The sequence below is a fragment of the Podarcis melisellensis genome (assembly GCF_964234715.1).
Source record: "Podarcis melisellensis genome assembly, chromosome: 11".
Classification (NCBI taxonomy): domain Eukaryota; kingdom Metazoa; phylum Chordata; class Lepidosauria; order Squamata; family Lacertidae; genus Podarcis; species Podarcis melisellensis.
The window spans coordinates 34,032,237-34,055,363 of NC_138543.1; the positions used below are offsets into that span (position 1 = coordinate 34,032,237).

Genomic DNA, 23,127 nt, shown 5'->3' on the forward strand with positions numbered 1-23,127 from the left:
TTCATTGGCTGGAACCAGAGAAAACCACAAGTTGTCTCCACCCAGTTTTGGGGGATCCCCCTCAGCCCTCTGAATCACAGCATTCAGGAGGTCCTCCTGATTCTCAGAGGAGCTGAAGAGAAGGGGGCAGCAGTGGCATAGCGTGGGGGGGTGCAGGGGGGGGCGGACGCACCAGGCGCAACATCTGGGGGTTAGGGTTAGGGTGCGCAAATCCACGGGTTAGGGGGCGCAAATCCACGGGTTAGGGGGTGCAAATTACTTGCCTTGCCCCGGGTGCTGACAACCCACGCTACACCACTGGGTGGCAGGGAAGTAAATTCCTGCTCCAAAGAAAGATGTCCTTTTGTTACAGAGCCTAATTAAGATGGAGGCTTGCTGTTTATTTGTGTTGATTGCATCCTGAATGAACTGTGAAAGAAAATGTGTTTGGTAGGGGAGGAATTGAGGTTATCAGGAGCTGCTGCTACATATTTTACCTCCTTTTCCTTTTTCTGTGTAATTTTTTTAAAACCACATTCACTTTCCATCTCCTCTCTGAAATACTTATAGGGGAAAAAAGGCAGGTGAGGCAATGGTGGTATTTTTGTATCCTTTTATCACACCATGACATAGTCAGGAAGGTTTTGTGTGTGATGCAAAGAGCTGGAACAGCCAAGATCAAGGAGGCACAAAAGCTTGGCTAGATTACAAAGCAGGATCCTGGAAACATTCTTCCTTCCAACAAAGTGTTTTTTTTTGCACATGCAAGGGAAAGCAGGAGACCAGGATCTATAGTTCTTTTGGAAGATGCCTAGTGGGGAGGAAACTGGCAGGCTGCTGCTCAGATTCCTTGGTCCTACTCCATTCATTTAGTTGGCAAATTGTCACATGAACAAAAAAGAAAAACCTGGTAAACCCAAACACTCTCTGCTTGGCACGCCTACAATTTGAAGGACACATACTGAGATTGTGTGTGCAGAGCCAGTGAGGTGTAATGATTAGGGTGTTGGACTAGGACCTGGGAGACCAGGGCTCAGATCCTTACAGCAACTGGAGGACCACACATACTCCATGTGTGCCCTAGTTACTTCCAAGCTAGGTTGCTGGAATTTTGTCTATATGGGGCTGCCTTGAAGGACAGGCTGGACACTCTAGTTAGTCCAAAATGCAGCCACCAGATCTGGGACCTGAACACCAGCTCACACCAACCCGAATTTACAGGATCATCATTGATTGGCTATTCCAGGGGTAGTCATCCTTTCTATACCTACCGCCCACTAATGCATCTTTCTTGATGGTAAAATTTCCATACCTCCCACCAGTGCTCGATGGAAGGACGATTCACCTTGTGCCGTAGAACCCCCTACCGCCCTCCTAGAATCCTGAAACGGCCACTAGTGGGCGGTAGGGACCAGGTTGACAACCTGGGCTATTCATTTCCGGGCTCAATTTAAAGTGCTTGTTTTAACCATTAAGGCTCAGATAACTTTGGACCTGCTGCAACATGAGCTGCCCCTCAGTTAAGTTGACCCAGTTTCCTAAAGTGAACCATCATCGTTTCCTAACCATCATTGACTCTGTTTCCTAAAGTGAAATTAGACAGGTAGATTCAAATTCACAATTATGGATTACCCTCCCACTGGAAATCTATCAGGCACATTTTCACTTAGCTGCTGAAGGTCATGCTTTTAGCAATGATGAATATTTTGTCTTGTTTATCTTGTTTCATTGAATATTCGTTTAACTCTTTGTTTCATTGAATATTCATTGAATATTCGTTTAACTGTGTACTTCTTAATAATAAAACAAGGTTGTATTATTTATTGCTGGCTGCCCTGTGCTCCCACTGGGAGGAGGTGTGTGATATAACTATGTGGAAATAAAATACTAAGTAAATAAACAGACAGAAGTGATATTATTGTGAAATGGCTTTATGTTTTCTTTAATTCTCATAATGAAACCAGCCCCACTTTACTCTGAATGACTATACAGGAAATAAATTGTTTGTATTTATGATTCTATGTGTCTATTATATGGTTTATTCCAGTTCAACAACATTCCCCATTTGAGGCTTATCGGAAAACCTCAAATCCCTCCACCTTCTTTGCCGCAGCCAGACTTTCTGCGATGCTGAATGGAAGTGAAGAAGTCTATGCAAACCGCATGGTGGTGGATCAGGTAAGTCTGGCAGACATGGACTCTGCTGACTTCTTGTAAAATGGGCACACTAACATCCAGACCCAGGAGTTGGAGGAACCCCACAATTGCCTTGGCCGTTTTCTTTCTTTCTTTCTTTCTTTCTTTCTTTCTTTCTTTCTTTCTTTCTTTCTTTCTTTCTTTCTTTCTTTTTGTATTTCAGTTTTCTAGGGGTGTGTGAAATTAACAGTCTGATCTTAGTTGTGGTTCTAAAAAAACCCCAAATTTAACGACGAAGATGATTATTAACAAAACTAGCTTTCCTTTTCTCTGCATTACTGGGGTTTATATTCCATTTCTTTCTGCTTCTGTTGGTTACAGATGATATTTAATAGCATCTTAATGTCTGCTCGGGACGCGGGTGGCGCTGTGGGTAGACCTCAGCGCCTAGGACTTGCCGATCACATGGTTGGCGGTTCGAATCCCTGTGGCGGGGTGCGCTCCCGTCGTTCGGTCCCAGTGCCTGCCAACCTAGCAGTTCAAAAGCACCTCCGGGTGCAAGTAGATAAATAGGGACCGCTTACCAGCGGGAAGGTAAACGGCGTTCCGTGTGCTGCGCTGTCTCGCCAGATGCAGCTTGTCACGCTAGCCACGTGACATGCTTATTAAACATAAGTATAACAAAATAAGAAACCTACAGGGAGATCATTCTTCAAACGGCCTCTGTTTAGCTGCTCTCCGTCTCCCCCCAAATAACGGACTTCTAGCAATAATTAAAATGACAGGAAAGTGCACTCCAAAGGGTGGAATAATGGTTGCTTGATACAAGGCCATGTAACCTCCCCACAAACAAATCAGGATAAATGTTCAATAAACAGGTAATCTGGAAGCAATCCTAGAACACATCCTAGGTTGTGTTTCTCTAGCCAGTTTTGTATTTGGAATGTGAGGACCTCATACTAGTCTTTACAGACTGGATTCAACTTCATTTCATTTTGTTTTGCAGCTTTTGAATATCACCTAACTTGTTTGGATTTCTTGCTTTAGATGGAAGACATGGGCGTCAAGTACATGAAGGTAGACCAGTCTGCTCCTGAAATGTACAGAGACCGCGCAGACTCAAATGAAGATCCAGAAGCATCAGCAAATAGCGGGGACAGCAGAAACTCCTCCCCCATCATTCAGCCTAATTTGGACGCAGCAGGTCCCAAGAAGACACATGCATTTAGCAATCAACGGAATCAACGCTATTCCATCATTAAAAAAAGGAGGTGTGGATTTAATTTTAGCAGTGTTGTTTCGAAAAGAACCCCCCCCCCATACAAACATGTCTTGCTCAAAAAACAGAGAGAAAAATGAATGTCAAAAAATTGTCTCCTGAGGATATAAAAAGATAGCCATAGGCTGCAGTGCTAACTATGTTGACCCAGAAATGAATTCCACTGAATGCAAATGGGGCTATGATTCCAACCTAAGGCTGTCTGCAAGCCCCCCTTTCCAATCCAATCCAATCTAATCCATAGTCTTCTCTTAGATTTGTGAAATGTTGCCCTTCATTCTTGTATTTTTCTGAACCTTGGTTTTCTGGATGGAAATCAGCTGATTGTCAGGACTGCACAGCGCCACACATGGCTCTCTGCAATCATTGACTACCAGCTAATCATCATTGCTCCCAGAGAGCCCTTCATGGTACTTTAATAAAGGGTTGCCCCCTCATGGTTTGATTTCAAACCCTGTGAGATAAATTGGATCACCCGACAGATTGGTGCCCCTCCTGTCGAATATGGCCTACAGCGGATATGGGGGAGATAAAAATCTGATGCACTTCAACTTCATATCCATATCCCCACTCCTGGCTTAGCACATGCCTCTAATTTCTTAGATATTTGAGCCATGCAGAAGTCTTTGGAAGGTGGCTGGGATACTGATCATAGACAGTGTCTGTAACACCCTCTGCTTAAGTTGCATTTGTAATTTGCTGTCCCTCTCTCTCTCTCTGCTTAGTTCTAGTCTTGATGACTTGGATGTAGACAATGGAGATGAAAGAATTTCTAACCGATCCCATAACTGCTACCCTTCAATGTCCTTCAACTCTTCTGCAGCCTTGGCCAATAGGGATGGGTTAGGTTCCTCAGAGACAGCAACAGAACTGGATTTTAACATGAGCAGGGCTGAATCCCTTCCTTTGTCCAGCAATCTGCAGTCAAAGGTATTTGCTTGTTTTCCTACAAAGTTAGTAACTCATCTTTTCTATTTCCAGTTAGCCAAATCAATTACATTTAGGCGGGGTACCATTTTTCTTCAAACTCATTATTAAATATGGGGTTGGCTGCAACCTTTAATTGATGTGAGATCGTATTTCCCAAAATTTGCCACACCATCTTTTCAGCAATAGACAAGTCTAGAGGAAAAGAATTGCACATAAATACCTTTACTTACAGTGGCCATAAATGAAATAATTGGATTGAGCATTCATCTGGCTTAGCAAATGTTTATTTGAAAAACATCAACACCTACCTAGCAGTTAGAAAAAGGATGAGGAAATCTGGACTTATGTTGTTGTTGTTGTTGTTGTTGAAGATCAGTTCTCTAAAACACTGGGTGTTTTTTAGGAATCGTTGCTGTCCGGAATTCGGTCTCGTTCATATTCCTATACGTCACCCAAAGTCTTATTAGGGAAATCACAATGTGCACGGGACTTCATAGTAGCTGATGCAAATGACGGTAAGCATTAGCCCTGTTTTCACTTGTCATGTTCCTCCTCCCCTATTCCCTGCAGAAGGATGAAGTTGGTGTCCTTTATTCAGCCCAAGTCTAAACTTCCTTTAGATCTTTAGGAATGCAGGTGCACTTGCTTAAAACTTGGGGGTGATTAGAAAAACCCTGGTGTTTAATACAGTCAGGAGAAAGGCTCCTTCTGAGTGACCCTTCAGCCCTCTGTATCTGGACCCTGAGTCTCTCCCCAGGCTCCAGCCCCTCCCTAGCCCCTCCCCTCCCCCTAAGCCCATGCCTGTCACTGGGCCTCCTTAGCACCCTCCTTGAGTGTTCTTGCTTGGCTTGAAAGGAGCCTTGAACTCTGCTTCTTGCTTGCCTGTGTGGAGGAGACAGAGGGTGTTTGTGTGTGTGTGTGTGTGTGTGTGTGTGTGTGTTGAAACAAGTTTATTTGCTGAACACACTGAACAGCGAATCTGGCTCTGCCCAAAGATTGGCATGCAGCCCTCCCGGAAGGTTGCCTACAAGCAATGGGAATAAACCTTGAATCTGCAATAGCTGAGGCAAAATAGATGCAGGTGGACCTCGTCCCCTTCCCCACCATGTGCTGGTTTTTCTTTCTCCTCCCAAGCAAATTCTGTCAGCCAAAATAAGTCACATTTATTTATTTATTTCACAAAGTTTATATACCGAATGAGTGCATAAATTACTGTTGATTACAGAGAAAGAGAAAGAGAATGAATATTTGATAGATCTCCCCCCCCCCCACTTTTTGCTTTTAAATATTCAGCCATGTTAGCCTGCAGTAATTGAGTGAATATTGTGATATTGCTGCTTTAAACTTATTATTGTTTTGTAGAACAACGTGCATTCAGCTTGCCTGAACAGTCAAGAGAGAAAAGGTATGGACTTTTTAAGGGCATATTTAAGAATAAATAGTTATCTGGTTATTAGCAATAGCCATCAACCAACTGCAACTGTTTTACTTTACAGCTAGATTTATTACATCATTAAACCACCCCAGTGCCAACCTGATTAGTATTTGTTGGTGATAGCTATGTAAAGTACCACACCTCATTTATGTAAAATTATGGTTCTGAATTCAGTTTTAGGAAATATATTTGTTCTCTTCTTGTCTCCAATAGCACCGTCACAGTGTATTAATTAGTTACCTGATTTCAAGAAACCATGCATAGCATAATGAAAGATTTCCTGGTGTATTTTTAGGATTCCGGAAGAAGAGTGGGAAAAGTATATAATACCTACAAAATCGGAATCTGAGAAATATAAAGTCAGCCGTACTTTTAGCTTTCTGATGAATAGAATGGCCAGTACACGAAATAAATCCAAGGTAATTCAATATGATGTGTGCGAGATGACAGGTTTTTAATATATATATATATATCTTAAGAATGCGGAATAGATTTTGAAATGAGAACGGCTTCTAAATGTTTGCAGATGTAACCCTGTAAACACGTATTTTCCTGGGAAATGAGACATTTCTGCATTTGATGCAGAGGGTTGCCTTGCGTGGTTTTTATTATGTTAGTAACATTAAAAATAGCCTTCCCCACCTGCAATCTGAAGCCATACCATCTTCTTCACTAACTCAAGACTCTACCCTCTTAGTCGGCTACATGTCTCATTTCTGCCTTAAGTGAAGATAAAGAGAGAAAAGGACAGGGTTTGATACAAGTCGCAACAATAATAGGACTATTTGTACAGCTGCACAAAACATCCCTCCCCTTTTGACTTTTTTTTTGACGTGAAAGTAGCACTTTGGGGAAAAGTATTTTCTGCCATCTCCCAGTCATGGAAATGCTTATTCCCCCCACCCCCCAGCCTGTTCACTGCCAGCTTAAATTGCTTTGGTCCCATTGTTCTTATAATTATTGTGTTTGCTCTGAATCTTTCTATTTTTGGGGATAATCCCATGGGGGATCCTAGCCAATCAGGTATTACATAGTAAATAGGATGACATCACAGTTCTACACAGGCAAATTTGTCTAATGAGTTGGCATTTCTGGAAGTAAATGAAGGAGCCTTCAGCAAGCATCACTGTAACTATAATGGGTGTTTAGTCAAGGTTTAGAAGGAGCGAGACCTGAAAAACCCCCATAAACCAGGAGGGGTGCAAGGAATGTCTGTTAAATGGAAGCATGCATTTGGAACGTTGTGTTCGGAATGTACTGCCTTTATGCACATCGTCCGACTGAATGATGACAAGAGATCTGCATTTGTTGAATTGTTGTTCTTGTTGATGCTTTCTTGTGCAAAATTAACAAAATGAATGTATATAAAAGATAGAAGACTGGGGAGATTTTATAAGATGCAGCTAATTTCTCCACTTCTAAAGAACAAGGCAGTAGGTGACATGGGAAAGATAAAACCGCTGCTGGGCTTAATAATACTGGAACATTTCAAAAGCTAATGAACTTTTAATTCTTTTGTTTTTCATTGGGCTTATCAAGGCCAAAAATAAGGACGCCAAAGAGAAGGAGAAGCTTAACAGGCACCAATTTGTTTCTGGAACTTTTGGTGGGGTGATGCCATGCTTCTCATGTGAGAAAGCCCTTTTGGGGAAAGAGGCATTGCAGTGTTTATGTAAGTACCTACGTTTTATGCTGAAGACATTTGACACCCACAGATTCCCCCATATTCCATAACTCTGATTGAAAATAGCCTTAATCATATCATAGGGTTCTTATACCTCACAGTAGCACTTGTATAGATTGCATCAACATCCTTAGAATCATAGGGTTGTACCAAATCGTGTTGCTAGGCTGATGGTAAGGCTTCCATCAACAGAACGAGAAGGGAAACAATTTTCGGAGATTCTCCCCCTGCAGCCTTCCCAATCTGTTCCAGAGGTTTAGGCCTCACCGCAAAATATGTTCGAGGTGTTTTAAGGTGGTTGCAGAGGAGGAGGAATTGATGAAGAATGCTTCCTCCCTGTTCCATGGGTGGAAGCCTTGCTGCCAGCTGAGCAACACCATCAGACACAACCCCACATAATCATACAATAGGGAGGGACCTCAAAAGTTATCTAGTCCAATTGTATTCATGAGAGGTGCCACCCAGCCTCTGTTTAAGAATCTCTAACAAATGAAAGCCCACCACCTTGCAAGGGAGCTTGGAATGTTCTCCCTAGCAGGGCCTGCCTGGTGGTGGCATTAATATCCTTTTGGTTGAGACTTACCTCTTCTGCCAGCATTTGGTGGACCTTTATAGAATCTGGTGTGCTGGCTAGCCTGGTCCAAATACTGGTGACACTTTACTGCTGTTATTAATGTATTTTTTTGATATTATTGTTTCTTGTTAATTTACTGATGACTGTTACTGTTTTTTTAATCTTTTGTGCATTTTATATTAGTTTGTGAGTCACCTAGAGTGGTAGGTCAAATTAATAATAATGCTCCCGTGTTGTGCTCAGAAATGAACCACTGTTTCCATATGTGATCGGTACAAACATGAATTTAAAGAGAAGGTCTGCTGCCATCCCATCTAGTTGGGACCCATGGGATAAAACGCACATGATGGCCTGAAGATCAAGAAACATATTTTTCAAGGAATGTGTGGCTTCTCTCCTCCCCATGTCTCCCGGGTAACATTTAGTTAAAGAAAATGAGGGATGTGAACGTAAAATTCTCAGTGCTTCCTCACTTCTGTTCCACTTCATTGGCTAATGTTTGCATGAGGCAGGGAAGCACTGTGTGTGGTGACATTCCAACATGTATCTGCTTAAACTAAGTGTTACTGGGGAGAAGCGGGAAAGAGAGTCTCTTCTACGCAGTGGGTGCTGCTTTGGCCTTGTCCGCAAAATACTATTTCAGTATAAGATGGAATATGTGCTGCACCTTTTGCTCAAGCAGCTGCCTTTTTGCTGGCCCCTTTCGTAGAAAGCTACCAATCATCACAGCAGGGGAACAGATTGTGTCCTGGATTAGATTATCTAGAAATAAACCTTTTAATGTTGGGATGATAAGTCATAAACTTTACATTTTGAGAGATTTTTTTATTTCTTTCTTGTAGATTGCAATGCACTTGTGCATAAAAATTGTAGAGAAAGTGCTCCTGGGTGTCCAAAAGTAAGTTTTGAAAGGGTTTGGAGATATCACTGCTTGTTGTTTGATTGCCTTATATAAATTCCCTCCTTGCTGTGTTTTTCTGTACTCTTGTGTCATTTTGCTTCATGTAATCCATAGGGTGATGAAGCTTAGAGAGTCGTGTCTCAAAATGACGTTTCATATGTTACTTCAAAATAGATAAACAACTAATGAAGGGATATGCCATATTCATCCGTAGAAAAACCAAGGCGTTCTTGGGGTAATAGAAAATGTCTAAAAATAGTGGGAAAACTTAAATTTAGCATTTTCCTATAGCCTCTTGTTTCTACTTATTTGGCAGAAACTTGTTGAGCTTGTTTAGGCACTGAAGGCTGTGTAATTTCACGAGGTCTGTTTCAACTCCCCTCGCCTTTCCCTGCCTTTCCTCACACCGATTTGTGCTTCCTATATTACTATCTTTTGTTGTTGTTGTTGTTAGATCTTGGGAAGAGGTGTGGATTAAAGTGGTTGCGATAGGGCTGATTCTTATGATCATTTTAGAACCTTGCTATATGTGACTTTTCTGGTCACAATAAATGGAAAACTGAGGAAGAAGAAGGGTGCAGCTGAAGCCCACTGATTGGGAACTGAGGTCCAAGTGGAGCCTTTGAATTGTAGCTTCATCTGCTCTATTTTTCATCTCTGGTAACAAATAACAAGAGTGGCTATTTATGAAAGATAAGCCCTCATAGTATGTACAGCTTCCCTTCATCTATGAAATCCAGCGGCTGAATCCAATGTCTTCAAGTAGTACCAAGGGGAATAGCGCCTCCTGGTGTGCACCAACGAGGATGCAATAGCAAGATTTCCACTCAACATTACTGACCCCCAGCATTAATTTTTCCAGTTCCCCACCCACCCCAGACCTAAGCTTCCCCTTCCCGCTTACCTCTGAACACTTGCCACACAGATACAAGCATAATTGCATTGAGAACAAATGCATATATTAAGGATTTATTTTAATTATCTGAAATTGCTACGGCAACATGTCATGGTATTAAGACATTCTGACAGAATACCATGGGTGAGATTGTGAGTTGTGGGGAGAAGGGACTCTATTCACTTTAATGGGCATTCAAGTGCAACACTCTGAAATTTAACAAGAAAAATTTCATGGGTATGTATGTTGAGGTTTGAGTCTATGCCAGCAATTGGCATACTTGCTATAGGGAAAGCACAGAATGTGAAGTGGCAGAATGTGGTGAGGGGCAGCCCTAAAGCCTAGGAGTGTTAAATGACGTCTTCAAATTTTCATACTATTAAGAAAGCATTCTTCTTTACCAGAAATCCCAAGAGAGGTGCCATATTAAGAACAGGATTCAAGCTGCCCAGACAAGTAAGCACTCTAGTAAGAAAGCTAAGAGATGTAAATCCTTTTTTTTTTCATTTGTCAGTTCACCTGTCAGTTAAAATTGTTGAATACTAGCAAAATAAGCTTAAAATGATACAACTGAGCTTCTACACAATTTGCCCTTGCATACAACTTTATCCTGAATACTTGTGAAGATGCACTCAATGGCTGCATTCAACCAATATGCTCAACCATGGTTTAGAGAATTGGGTATAGGCCTTGGGCTTGTGGGCTCTTTCCTCCTTCTCCCCTTGTACCTAATGAATCACTTCTTGGTTTCATCAAACCATTGTTTACTTACGAACTAGAATAAAATTTTAAATGCAGACATTATCTGAGGAAAACAGATATTGGTTTATTTGAGCATGCACTAACGTCAGGATGAACCATTCAAAAGTTTTGAGCTTTGTTGAAATTGCTAGAAATATTAGCCTGACTGAATTAAAACTGTGTGAAATTCTATTTTAAAAACTATCAGCCTGTGAAATATGAATAATGGAGGTTATATGGTGTCTAAGAACATAATTCACTTAGTATCATAGCTATGAGAAGTAATTTAACTTCATCCTCTGGTGCAATTCACCCTTTCAAAATTCTAAATCCTACAACAATATTATCAAAAGTGTATTTTAATCTGCAAAATATTTTTACTGAGATCATCATTAATTAGATAGGCAAGGATCCAAAGATTCGTTTAGATTCTTCCAGGGATGCTTCAACATGTTCCTTGTGCAGTAGCCCTCCATGATACTTTGGATATGTTGTAGTGGATTGCAACTCAAAATTATTACAGTGGTACCTTGGTCACCAAACATAATCTGTCCCGGGAGCCCATTCAACTGTTCAAAAACCAAGACATGGCTTCTGATTGGCTGCAGGAGCTTCCTGCACTTAGTCAGAAGCTGCAGAAGCTGCATTGGAAGTTTAACTTCCAAAAAATGTTTGCAAATCAGAACACTTATTTACGGGTTTGCGGCGTTTGGGAGCCCATTTGTTTGGGAGCCAAGCTGTTTGACAACCAAGGTACCACTGTATTATTATTTAAATCAGCTGAGTGAAATATAAGAGCTCTTGGTATCATAGCCATAGTTTGCCATTGGGAGATAGAAAACTGCTTTATAATAAATCAGATCATTAGTCCAGTTAGCTCAGTATTGTCTACACTGACTGGTAGCAGCTCTCCAAAGTTTCGGATAGTGGTCCCTCCCAGCCTTATGTGGAAATGCTGGGAGTTGATTCTGGAACCTCTCACATGCAAATCATGTGCTCACCCTCTAAGCTGCAGCTTTCTCCAAAGACACAGATACAGAGCACTTTGTTAAACTTGTCTAATATCTGAAATACCTGAAACTTTGACCTTCCAGATCCATCATTCAGAGATGTTCCACAGCCAACAATGTCCTCAATGCACCCTTCTACCTCAACACCCATTGGATTATCTACTGTAAAAAAAGATGTATTGCAGCCATCAAACCCCTTATCCAAAAGTGTTCCAGGTACCGGTTTTGAAAGGTAAAATGGCACTCTCTGATGCCTTGCAGTTAACATGATGCTATCTAAATGAGTCACTACACCTGTATGGTTTTGCTTTACCCTAGGAAATCCATGTCACCTTTGGAATCAGATACCGATACCAGTAGCTGGAGATCTCGGTCTCACTCTGAAGAGCTGTTGCAATCAATAGGGTCCGCTTCGTCAGTTGACTCTTTTATAATTGAAGGTATATGGGGATCTCAGTGTGATACTATTGACATGTGTAAATGTGTAATATATTAACAAGAAGTGTGTATAAATTAGTCCACTTGTAATGACGAACAAGTAAACATTTGCTCCCATTTCCATTTTCATTATTCCTGAGGATCACAAGAGCGTTGCAAGCTTTATAGTTCTTGGTTGCAAGGACCATCTCCCTTTTCATCTCAGCATCATGCTTCTAAAAATACATATCTATCTCTTTTCTAGTGGTTTTCTTGCCTATATGGATTTATTTATTTATGCACCACCTCCTATGAAACACCTCAAAGTGATTTAACACTAAAAACAATTTAACATATTTATGTATGCCTACCTGCTAACATTCTTTCCTAGACAGCTCACAACATAAAAATGATAAAACACCATAAAAATTTCAGTTTCCAGCATAATGCTTCTTCCAGCAGAGAGAAATGCAAAAGCATATAAACTATGGTTCAGAACAATAAGATCACAGATTTCTTAAGAAGACCTGGTAAAACTAAAAAGTCTTCGTGCTGAAATAATCATAGGGAAAGCATTATGTGAGCCTCTCTAGGGATGAATTCTATCATCGGAGGGCCCTCTACCAGCAGCCAACACACTTGGTGCATGTGTTTGCAAAGTGCAGGGTCTCTGAACAGGATCTCATTACAGTGGTACCTTGGTTTACAAACTTAATCCATTCCGGAAGTCCGTTCTTAAACCAAAGCATTCTTAAACCAAGGCTTGCTTTCCCATAGCAGCGGGGGACTCAATTTACAAATGGGACACACTCAACATGAAGCAGAACATGTTCTGCTTCCATGGCAAAGTTCACAAACCAAAACACCTACTTCCAGGTTTGCAGCATTCTTAATCCAAGTTGTTCATAAACTAAGCTGTTCTTAAACCAAGGTACCACTGTATTTGAGTCCGTATATATGGAAGAAGGCCTGAGATGCAGAATCACACATTTTCAGCCCTATCTGTAACTTCCCGATTCGCGTCATGTGCTCATGCAATCTCATAACTGAGGTCCATCAGTGTTGCTTGTGTGCACCCAAAAAATCAACCCTACATCTGATTTATGTTATTATCTAATCACTGCCTGAGTTCCACCTTCACATGCTCATATTTATGTGGCTGGTATATTAAATACTGTTTACTTTGATAGCTACAGACGACGTTGATGCCTCACTGTGGAGCGACCTCAGCACCGATGCATTAGAATTTGAGGCAGAATCCTGGAGTCTTGTTGTCGACCCTTCATTTTGCAATAAGCAGGAAAAGGACATTATCAAACGGCAAGATGTGATTTTTGGTCAGTATTCTAAGATTTAGTCTCATGTTCTGTATAACTAGATACAGATGATGAGGTAAACCATGCCAGAACTGCTGGTGAGCACAAAAATAAGGAACCCGCTGTATGAAATAGAAAAAAACACACCAGGGGTTCAGGCCAGCATACAAAGACACAATATATGGCAAACAAAGTACAACAAGTGTATTCATCACAATGTACCCACATTTTTTCTTGCACCGGAGATAATGAAAATGTATCATTAATTGCTAAAATTGTACTTATTTTGATGATTCAGGAGTACTGCTTGCATGTACTACAGTGGATACCCGGGTTACATACGCTTCAGGTTACAGACACTTCAGGTTATAGACTCCGCTAACCCAGAAATAGTACCCTGGGTTAAGAACTTTGCTTCAGGATGAGAACAGAAATTGTGCAGCAGCAGCAGGAGGCCCCATTAGCTTAAAGTGGTGCTTCAGGTTAAGAACAGTTTCAGGTTAAGAATGGACCTCCAGAATGAATTAAGTTTTTAACCTGAGGTACCATTGTACATGCCTTGTAATAGCGGATACATTCCTTCTACTTTGCTTACCATATATAGTCGTACTTTGGAAGTCGAACGGAATACATTCCAGAAGTCTGGAAGTCTGTTCAACTTCCAAAAGTCTGGAAACCAAAAGTGTGTTCGGAAACCAAAAGCGTTCGACTTCCAAAATGTTTGGAAACCAAAAGCGCGGCTTCTGATTGGCTGCAGGAAGCCCCTGCAGCCAATCGGAAGCCACGGAAGCACCATCGGACATTCAGCTTCCAAAAATAGTTTGCAAACTGGAACAGTCATGAACTAAGCTGTTCGAAAACCAAGGTATGACTGTATAGTGTCCTTGTATGCTGGCCTTAACCCCCGTTTTTTAAAATATGGGACTGTTAGTTTATTGGAAGTCAGTTTTGATTTATTTAATTGTGCATTTTCTTTTTCTTCACTGCAGAGCTGATGCAGACAGAAGTACATCACATCCATACCCTATTCATTATGTCTAAAATATTCAGAAAAGGAATGAAAGAAGAATTGCAGCTGGATCACAGCACTGTGGACAAAATATTCCCCTGTTTAGATGAACTGCTAGAACTTCACCAGCAGTTCTTCTGCAGTATGAAGGAAAGACGACAGGAATCATGTGAGGAGGGCAGTGATAGAAATTTTGTAATTAGCAGAATTGGAGACATCCTTGTGCAGCAGGTAAGGCACTGAGCTGAACAATTTTATCCATTTTTACTCTTATTAACTTTACTGTGCTCAGTGGGACGGAGGAGAAATTTAATTCAATATTAGTAATCTGCAAGGTTTACAACTTGAATATCTAACTAGGAATGGGAGGAGAATTTTGATCCAGTCTGTGAAGTGAACCTCCGTAATTTGTACTTTGCAAAACAAGATGTCAACCGAAACAGCCATATTTCAAAATTCTCACTTCTCCAAATTTTGCAATGCCTTTCTCCTGCCCGGTAATGTGTACCAAAATGCATATACCAGTGTACCCAATAAATGCATGTATTAGTGAAAATAACATATTGTTGCACGCCACTCCCAGAGGTTCCAGGGTTTGGTTTCCTTCGAATGGGGGAGAGCAGAGACTGTGGTGTATTTCTGATATATGATTTATGTACACATATATACACATATATACAACCTGACCCCCAAGATGGAGAGGCTCACAGCACTAACACCTCAGAAGGTCTTGTGTCTTCCTTGGTCACAGCCTTGGATTCAGACAGAAGTCAAGCATGGCTCTGTCTCCCTGGCTTCTCCCTTCTTCTAGCCCAGCTCTTAGCTCACGAAACTTTGTGATTTTATGTCTTTCTCACTACAAGCCAGGTGAGGGAAGGGGCCCACCCTTTTGCCCTCTGGCACAGAGCAACTTCCTTTGTTAGACCATACTTAGGTGGTACCTATGGTGACAACTATGACCTCTATATATCACAAAAAACCTGCCTAGCTAATTCAGCAATGGAATCCTCATTAGATTTTAACCCCAGGAATTACAAGGGAGTCCGGTATCATCCAGACTAACCCCTTGAAAACACACACACACACACGAGGGGAAATTGGTTGCAAAAATGTGAATATTATTCAAAACAGCGTACAAAATGCTGATGAATTTTCATGACAATTTTGGGGGGTGGGATGGGATTTTATTGCTTACGTTAATAATGCAGAACATAATCAGTCTTCACTTCTGGCCTATAAATGGCTTTACTTATTTCCTCATATAGTGAATTAGTCTTTGTTAAAAATAATCCTTTGGATACCTTTGGCGACAATTAAATATTTGAGGGGGGGCCCCTACATATTAGTCTTATTACTTACATGAAAACTCTCCACTGAATACATAAATTGTAGTCAGACATGTGTAGACTTTATTTGATTCCCACTGCCTTCAGAGGTTAGCCATTAATCTGACTGATCTGCGTGGCTTTGTATGGCTTAGTAACATTTTCAATGTAAGGCATTTGATATTCCATGAGTACTATTTTTAATTGCTGCTTTTTATCAGTTTTCAGAAGAGAATGCAAACAAAATGAAGATGATATATGGGGAATTTTGTAGTCATCAGAAAGAAGCAGTGAGTCTTTTCAAAGAACTGCAACAGAATAAAAAGTTTCAGAACTTCATCAAAGTAAGTTGGCAATAGCAGGTGAGTTAGAATCATAAAACTGTAGAGATGAAAGGGACCCCAAAGGTTGTCTAGTCCAACCCCCTGCAATCCAGGAATCTCAGCTACTTCTGTAGAAAAAATGCTGGAATGAATGAATCCTTAATAGTAACATGCCTGAACAAAGCTGGTGTAGCACAGAGGCTCGAGTCTGAGCTGCAAATCTGGAAGCCGCTGGTCAGAACTTTGTGTGCCTTGGATTCACTAGTAGCCCTAAGCAAGTCATTCTCTCTCATCCTCAATCTCCCTCTCCTCAGTCTGTACGATGAGAGATAATGATCATGGGGATACTGAATCATGTATGTGAAGCACTTTGAACACTTGAAAGTCCTATGCAAATTATTATTATTCATTAATTATTATATAATTAATTTTTCTTTAACAGAGGTTTCTTTTAAAGAACTGAATATATTACCTTGTGCAGGCACAAAATTAATCGGCATAGGTCATTTATGTTGTTGAGCTAAATTCTATTCTAAAAACAGGCCCATAGCTGTAAGTGAGGCTTTAACAAATGTAAAATTTAACAAATTGAGTGTAAAATCAGTTTACTAAAGCTTACAAAGAATTTCAACTTACTACCAAAATACAGTATCAGATTTGGGGGAAACCCCCCTTGCCAAAGAAACCCACATAGTTTCTTACAAAACTTAACAACAAATTCAAATACAACAAAGTCAACGTATTTAATATTACAATAAAATCTAAATTTAATAACAAATGCAAATCAAGATTAGCAACACAAAGAAAGGAAGCTAACCCGACCCCCTTAGTGCTGAATTTTGCTGTATTCTGATGACCCACAGAAGCCTAGCTTGAATATAGTTCTAAGATCTTCAGGGCTAGGTCTTCTCACTAGGCTCAGAAGGAGCAAAAGAGATATGTTGGACACCACCAACGATAGTTAGTTGTCCTCTTCAGCATCCCAGGTGTTCCAGCCACTAGTGCTGGTCTTCTTTCGTTTGGATTATTTTTATTTCAAAACCACCACAATAACCTTTCAAACTAAAGTAATAATTCACACTAGTTAATCCATTGAAGACCTTGTTTTCTATCGACCAGGTTGATGATGCAAACCCTAAAACTAAGATAAGTAAAAATTACCTTAATCTGGCAGGAGAGATTCACAATGTAAAAAAGAGGAAAAATAAGGTATCACAGGTAGGAATGCTTATTTACATAAGTGTTATAGTTGCATTCCAGAAAGCATCTTCCCCCCTGGTTGTTGTTGGACTCAACGCCCATCAGCCTCGGCCAGCATGGTCCATGGTCAAGGATGATGGGTGTTGTATTACAATGCAGATGGGAAGCAATGGGTTAGGGATGGCTAGGCTCTAATCATTCACTGACTTGGGGAACTTGAACAATTCAGTTATATAGTTAGTTATCTTATTGACTGCATCATACAAATGTTGTAGCTAGATAAAAAGAATAATATGAATTTTCATTGGATTTAATCAGAAAAAGAGGACCCTGTTAAACATAGGCTAAACATAACCTGCGCATCAAATACATCAAACAAGGGCTGTATTTAAAAATTCCATCTGTTTTTAAAGCTACGGAACAGTAATCTTTTGGCTCGACGTAGAGGAATCCCAGAATGTATTCTGCTTGTTACTCAAAGAATCACAAAGTACCCAGTTCTGGTGGAGAGAATATTGCAGTATTCCAAAGGTAAGCCATAATTTTAATTCACATGCCATCAGAAATTCTCAAGGTTTGCTCTGTTGAATAACACTAGGGGCACCAAAGATTTTCCCCTAGTTTCTCACATTGTGAACAGGAAAATATCCACCTAAAGTAAACAACAGGTGGATCAGAATTTCACGTCTCCCTTCCATTTGCTTTTATAGGAACCTATTTCATCAAGGTGTTTTTTTCTTGAATGAAAGCAGTGGCAAGAACTGGCCTGGCCATTATATCTTCGTCACATTGATTATTACTGGGACCCAGAAGGGCAGAAGCCATATTTTCAGGAATACAAAGCAAGCATATTTTGCATGGAAAAAGAATGCAGATATTAATTCTGGAACAGTTATTATCATTATATGTGCTTTCGTCTCAAACCACATACACGGAAAGCCTCAGAACCATATATTTAATTAGAATTTTTTAGGGTGGAATTCATAGGCCATGAACTATGTACAGAAATAAATTGAAAAACATGCGCTTGGGCATCTCTTGTGAAAATCCACTCCAGTTATTTAAGGAGAAATGGTTTCCCTTCTTTGCTTATACAGAGAGTGTGTGTATATATTCTTATATTTGTGTATATATATTTGTTTGCTTTTCTATAGAAGGAACTGAAGAACACCAAGACTTATGTAAAGCCCTTTGCCTAATCAAGGATATGATTGCAGCAGTTGATTTGCAAGTCAATGAATATGAGAAAAAACAGAAATTGATGGAGATTCTCAGTAAGATTGAAAACAAAACATATACCAAGCTGAAAAATGGCCATGTTTTCAGGAAGCAGGATCTGATCAAGAAAGAGAGGACACTTCTGCACGAAGGTTTAGTCTATTGGAAAACGGCTACGGGACGCTTCAAAGGTCCTTGCAGTTTTAAGTTCCTTGCATGCTTTTGAAGAATTGTGTATTGTTATCTCTCTTTGGCTTCTAAACAAGAGACATGGGTTTCTGACACTGGCATAAAAAACTATTCTGTAGGAAAAGGTGTCTCATATTTAGGCACTGATCCATATACATGATGGAAAAGAGAACACAGTCTTCTGGTTTGCCTTTACAGATTTGAAACACTGAGTATTAAACAGATACACCATTTTCTTACATTAAATTTTCCCCCAAAGTTAAGATTGTTCGATCATTTATCTCTTTCCACAAAAATAAGGAATGAGAACAAAAGTAATTCTAGTTGTAACATATTTTACATCAGTGGCCTGCTTTCTAACGTGATTCTTAAACCACAGTTTTGAAGAGCTTTAAACCTCCTCAAAACTGGGGGTTTAAATGTATTTATTTTTTCACATATTTATATCCTGTATTTTAGAGTAAAGCCTTCACAAGGCAGCTCACAGGAGTTAATAAATACAATATGTCAAACAATATAGCATTATAAAAAATAAAGTCAAACAAAGTCATCAATGGAAGGCGGGGCAAATTAAATATATATATGTTTTAAATCCACTTAAAAGCCACCAGTAAGCAGGCATTTCCTTTGGAATTCGTGCAAAGGGAATTCCCGAGTTGTGGGGCCATCACTGAAAAGCCCCTGTCCATGGTGCCCACTAATCTCATGGTTCTTAGTGGTGGGCCAGAGATCAAGGAACTCTGAGATTGATTTCAGGGCAGGCAGTCCTTCTAGTCAACGTGGCCAGACCAGGCTAGTGGGATATTTGGGTTGAGGTCCACCAGCCTGAGCCAGGTCTAGCAGTGGCAAAGACAAGATAGAAGTACATAAAAGTATTAAGTAACTTGTAATGGTTCTAGGGGTTGCTCGTGCGTAAATCGACACCACACCTGGCTGGGTTACCTGGGTGAACCCTTTCTGTCCGGACAGCCACTCACCCATGGCTGTCTCACTCGCTGGCAGAATTCGTCAGTGGGCATTTCTTGAGCTTCTTCCAGCAAATAAGCTCTTTGACGCCTAGTCGCCGCCTACTCTCCCTGCGCGGAAGCCTTCTGCGCAGGGAGGGTGTGGGCAGCGGAGGACCCGTGCTCTCCCCGCTGGTCTCTGGCGAGGAGTCATGGAGCCACCTCGCCGATTCCCCCATCTGCCCCCCTTCTCCACTGGTGCTACGCTGAATTCCTTCCCCAGAAGATGGGCTGCTTCTCTCCCTCCCGGGACGCTCTCCGGAACCCCTCTGGAGCCCTCCCTCTCCCTTTGGCTCCGATGGCAGTTCCCTGACATAACTGGATGTTTCTGAGCCTACTATATGTGCAGCCTAGAAATATGTGATCAATACTTGAACCAAGCTCACAAATTATTTCCACACAAATGTACTCCCAAGCTATTTGCAGGATGGGGAGAGAAGGCTATTTATTTGTTGCTGCTGTTGGACAATTGAGTCAGAAACCCTTCTACTATAGGAGATCTACTACAAATCTCCTAGCAATTAGTAGATAATGATTTACCTTCTTCCCAGCCTTGTTTTAAGCAATCTGGTCCCAAACCATTCATGTGCAATTTACTTATTTAAAGTAAAGTTTCTGCCGAGGCCTTTGCTGGGGAGGGCAGGGGAGAATTTCCTTGAATGGTGAAGACCTTGGTAAATATTGTTTTATCTTGAGCCTAGTGCTGGAAAATCAATTGTAAGGCAAGCATTCTATTTGTTTCCCAAGATAAAAGAAGAAATGTTTTAAAGGCATTTTTAGAATTTTAATTTAGTCTTAGTGATTTAGATATAGGTACCTTTCAGACATTTTTATTTATGTATTTTAATTGTGTTTGCTTCCATTTTTTTTATTTGTTATGATGAAGTAAGAAATTAATTTGTGATACTTATTTCCTTTCTTTTTTTAAAGATATATTAGCCCTCCTTCTAAATGACGTGATGTTGTTTTTACAAGAAAAAGATCAAAAATATATTTTTGCGGCTGTTGTAAGTATGATTATCTAAAAATGTTAATTGCACTTTTGTATTATATCATGTAACAATGCCTGTATCCAGACTTCTTCTTTTGGTACCTGCCTGATAGTTATATCTGGGTTTCTTTTTGGTATCTGATCTAATCGTAAAACCTTTTATCAAGCTTTATTTATTTCAAACATTTATATGCTGCTGTGTAGTTTAACAAAATCCCAAGTATGCTGTGAATAAATACTTTTTTTACACAAGGGTTAAATACTTTATTTATAATATCTGAACATAATAAACACTGGGCATGATCCAGCCAAAGTTATGTATTTTAAAGCCCAGTGCATTTAAATAAAGAGTACCCTAAGTATCTCACCCCAGAAGTCTTGGAACATGATCATTATTATCCATTCAGTAATAAAACAGAGTTTTTAGTATGCAAGAGACATTTTACCAGTGCATACAGTGATTTTATTCTGCAACACAGGTCACATTAAAGGAAAATGCAATGCACATTCAGTAACATGAAAGACCATGTGCTTTCCCGAATAAAGCGAGTTATACTAGTCCTGATTGATACTGGTATCTGCAAAGACCTGCAGTACATTTCAAACATAATTGTTCTCCCAAAGTTTCCATGATTAAAAATTGCTCTGACATTCTACTGGCAACACACCCTTTTACTGTGGCCTTTGACACCTGAAATGTGTGTTTTCAGGGCCTGCCCTATTCCTGTGACTTTAATCTGTTTTAAATTCTTAATTTTAGATGTTTGTAACCTGCCCTGAGACCTGCTGTTGTAGGGTTGGTCGTGGTAGTAGAGGTAGTAGTAGTACTAATAGTAATGATGTTGATGACGATAGTAATAATAAATACTTCGTGGTTCCTTCTGTGTAGGACCAGAAACCTGCAGTTATAGCCCTCCAGAAACTTATTGTCAGAGAAGTAGCCAATGAGGAGAGAGGGATGTTCCTGATTAGTGCCTCGTCTACTGGGCCTGAGATGTATGAAATTCATACCAGTTCCAAAGAGGAACGCAGTCATTGGATGAGGCAGGTTCAAGAGGCAGTGGAAAGGTACAGGCAGACCCTTTCTGCATTGCTTTTTTTACATTTATTTATTTCTTTACTTGAGTGTAAATCATGCCTAGAAATGCTGGTTCAGATTTGATTTTGGTTTGGCAGATTTTCTTTTATCGATGTGATTTTCTTAAGGAGACATATACAGGTAGCATGGGAGATCATTAAACTGTAGTTACTAGTGATAGAAAATACTGTTGCAATCCTGAGCATGCTTAAGAGCCAGTAAATTCCATTGAATACAGTAGAACTTACTTCCAAGTAAACATTCATAGGATTGTCCTGCAAACTTATTTGCTTCATATTGTGCTCTGTTCAAAAAATAAATAAATGAATCCATTGTCACATTTCACTTCACTTAACTTTTAATGTATATACAGTGGTACCTTGGGTTAAGTACTTAATTTGTTCCAGAGGTCCGTTCTTAACCTGAAACTGTTCTTAACCTGAAGCACCACTTTAGCTAATGGGGTCTCCTGCTGCCGCCGCACCGCCCAAGCACGATTTAGCAGAGTCTGTAAGCTGAAGCGTATGTAACCTGAAGTGTATGTAACTCAAGGTACCACTATACTGCCTTTCTATATTACTATATACAAGGTGGTTCACAGCAACAAAATAATCTGATCAAATACATTTTCTCTGAGGTTATTCTTCTAAACATGTCAAGACCAGGAATAGCTATTGTGGAATGACACAAATTGAGATTTTGCATATACTCTTAAGTGCAAAATGGGAGTTTGTCTGCATATGTTTTGCTTCTTGTGCTGCGTGTGTGTCTGCACACACACACCTCTATTTATACATTAATTGCCTGAGAAGGAAAGAGAGAGAGAGAGAGAGAGAGAGAGAGAGTTGGCTGTATTCTCTTTGTTTACATTTCACCCAGTTGTCCAGAGGAAGAAGGAAAAATGAGCGAATCTGATGATGACCGAAGAATAGCTGAAGCCAGAGCAGCCAAAATTCAAAAATGTCAAGGTATGATATTTGCCCTAGTTCTCTTGAAATAATTTAAAAAAAAAATAAAAAATACTTGGTGTAAAGAACACCCATCTACCTTGAGGGCCTCCGACATTCACACCTGTGTCTGCCGCCACCCCTCAGTTCACCCTGACTTCTGAGTAATAGGAGCTGCCAATGGTTGTGGGGCAACTTTCAGCATTCCAGCAGTGGGGAACCTCTGGCATGCGGGCAATTGACAACCTAGACCCTTTAGTCTACCTTCACAGGACTCTTTCACAAGCCCCTATCGCCACATGGGAGCCATTTCTTCATGGTAAGGTACCACATGACAACTAGGTGAGGTTGCACCACTGAGAAATGGCTGTGGCTCTGTGGGAAGGTATTCTGACGTAGCTGTACAATCACTCTGGCAACAACCATGCCTCTTTAGTGTTCTGGGCTTAGCATACTAGTGTGATGCAGATGTTGAAAAGCAACGTTATAATGATAATTTGCTGAAGTAGACAAAAAATTGGAACAGTCAGAGATCAGTTTCATGTT

General features: G+C 40.4%; 1 protein-coding gene across 5 annotated transcripts in view; it reads left to right on the forward strand.

Annotated features, from left to right (window-relative positions):
* Nucleotides 1-23,127, forward strand: part of ARHGEF28 (Rho guanine nucleotide exchange factor 28) — a 140,050-nt gene that overhangs the window by 82,971 nt on the left and 33,952 nt on the right. For 2 of the 5 annotated variants that reach the window (XM_081929333.1, XM_081929335.1), the window contains 19 exons: nucleotides 2,027-2,157; nucleotides 3,163-3,386; nucleotides 4,120-4,324; nucleotides 4,728-4,839; nucleotides 5,687-5,729; nucleotides 6,055-6,178; nucleotides 7,299-7,431; nucleotides 8,860-8,915; nucleotides 10,218-10,269; nucleotides 11,649-11,796; nucleotides 11,883-12,004; nucleotides 13,178-13,318; nucleotides 14,287-14,537; nucleotides 15,853-15,975; nucleotides 17,568-17,685; nucleotides 18,309-18,563; nucleotides 20,496-20,572; nucleotides 21,446-21,624; nucleotides 22,514-22,602. In XM_081929333.1, coding sequence (XP_081785459.1) covers nucleotides 2,027-2,157; nucleotides 3,163-3,386; nucleotides 4,120-4,324; nucleotides 4,728-4,839; nucleotides 5,687-5,729; nucleotides 6,055-6,178; nucleotides 7,299-7,431; nucleotides 8,860-8,915; nucleotides 10,218-10,269; nucleotides 11,649-11,796; nucleotides 11,883-12,004; nucleotides 13,178-13,318; nucleotides 14,287-14,537; nucleotides 15,853-15,975; nucleotides 17,568-17,685; nucleotides 18,309-18,563; nucleotides 20,496-20,572; nucleotides 21,446-21,624; nucleotides 22,514-22,602 — 2,583 coding nt within the window. Of the gene's footprint in view, nucleotides 1-2,026; nucleotides 2,158-3,162; nucleotides 3,387-4,119; nucleotides 4,325-4,727; nucleotides 4,840-5,686; nucleotides 5,730-6,054; nucleotides 6,179-7,298; nucleotides 7,432-8,859; nucleotides 8,916-10,214; nucleotides 10,282-11,648; nucleotides 11,797-11,882; nucleotides 12,005-13,171; nucleotides 13,319-14,286; nucleotides 14,538-15,852; nucleotides 15,976-17,567; nucleotides 17,686-18,308; nucleotides 18,564-20,495; nucleotides 20,573-21,445; nucleotides 21,625-22,513; nucleotides 22,603-23,127 lie in introns of all 5 variants that reach the window. The other 3 variants (XM_081929334.1, XM_081929331.1, XM_081929332.1) reach the window with 3 other exon arrangements.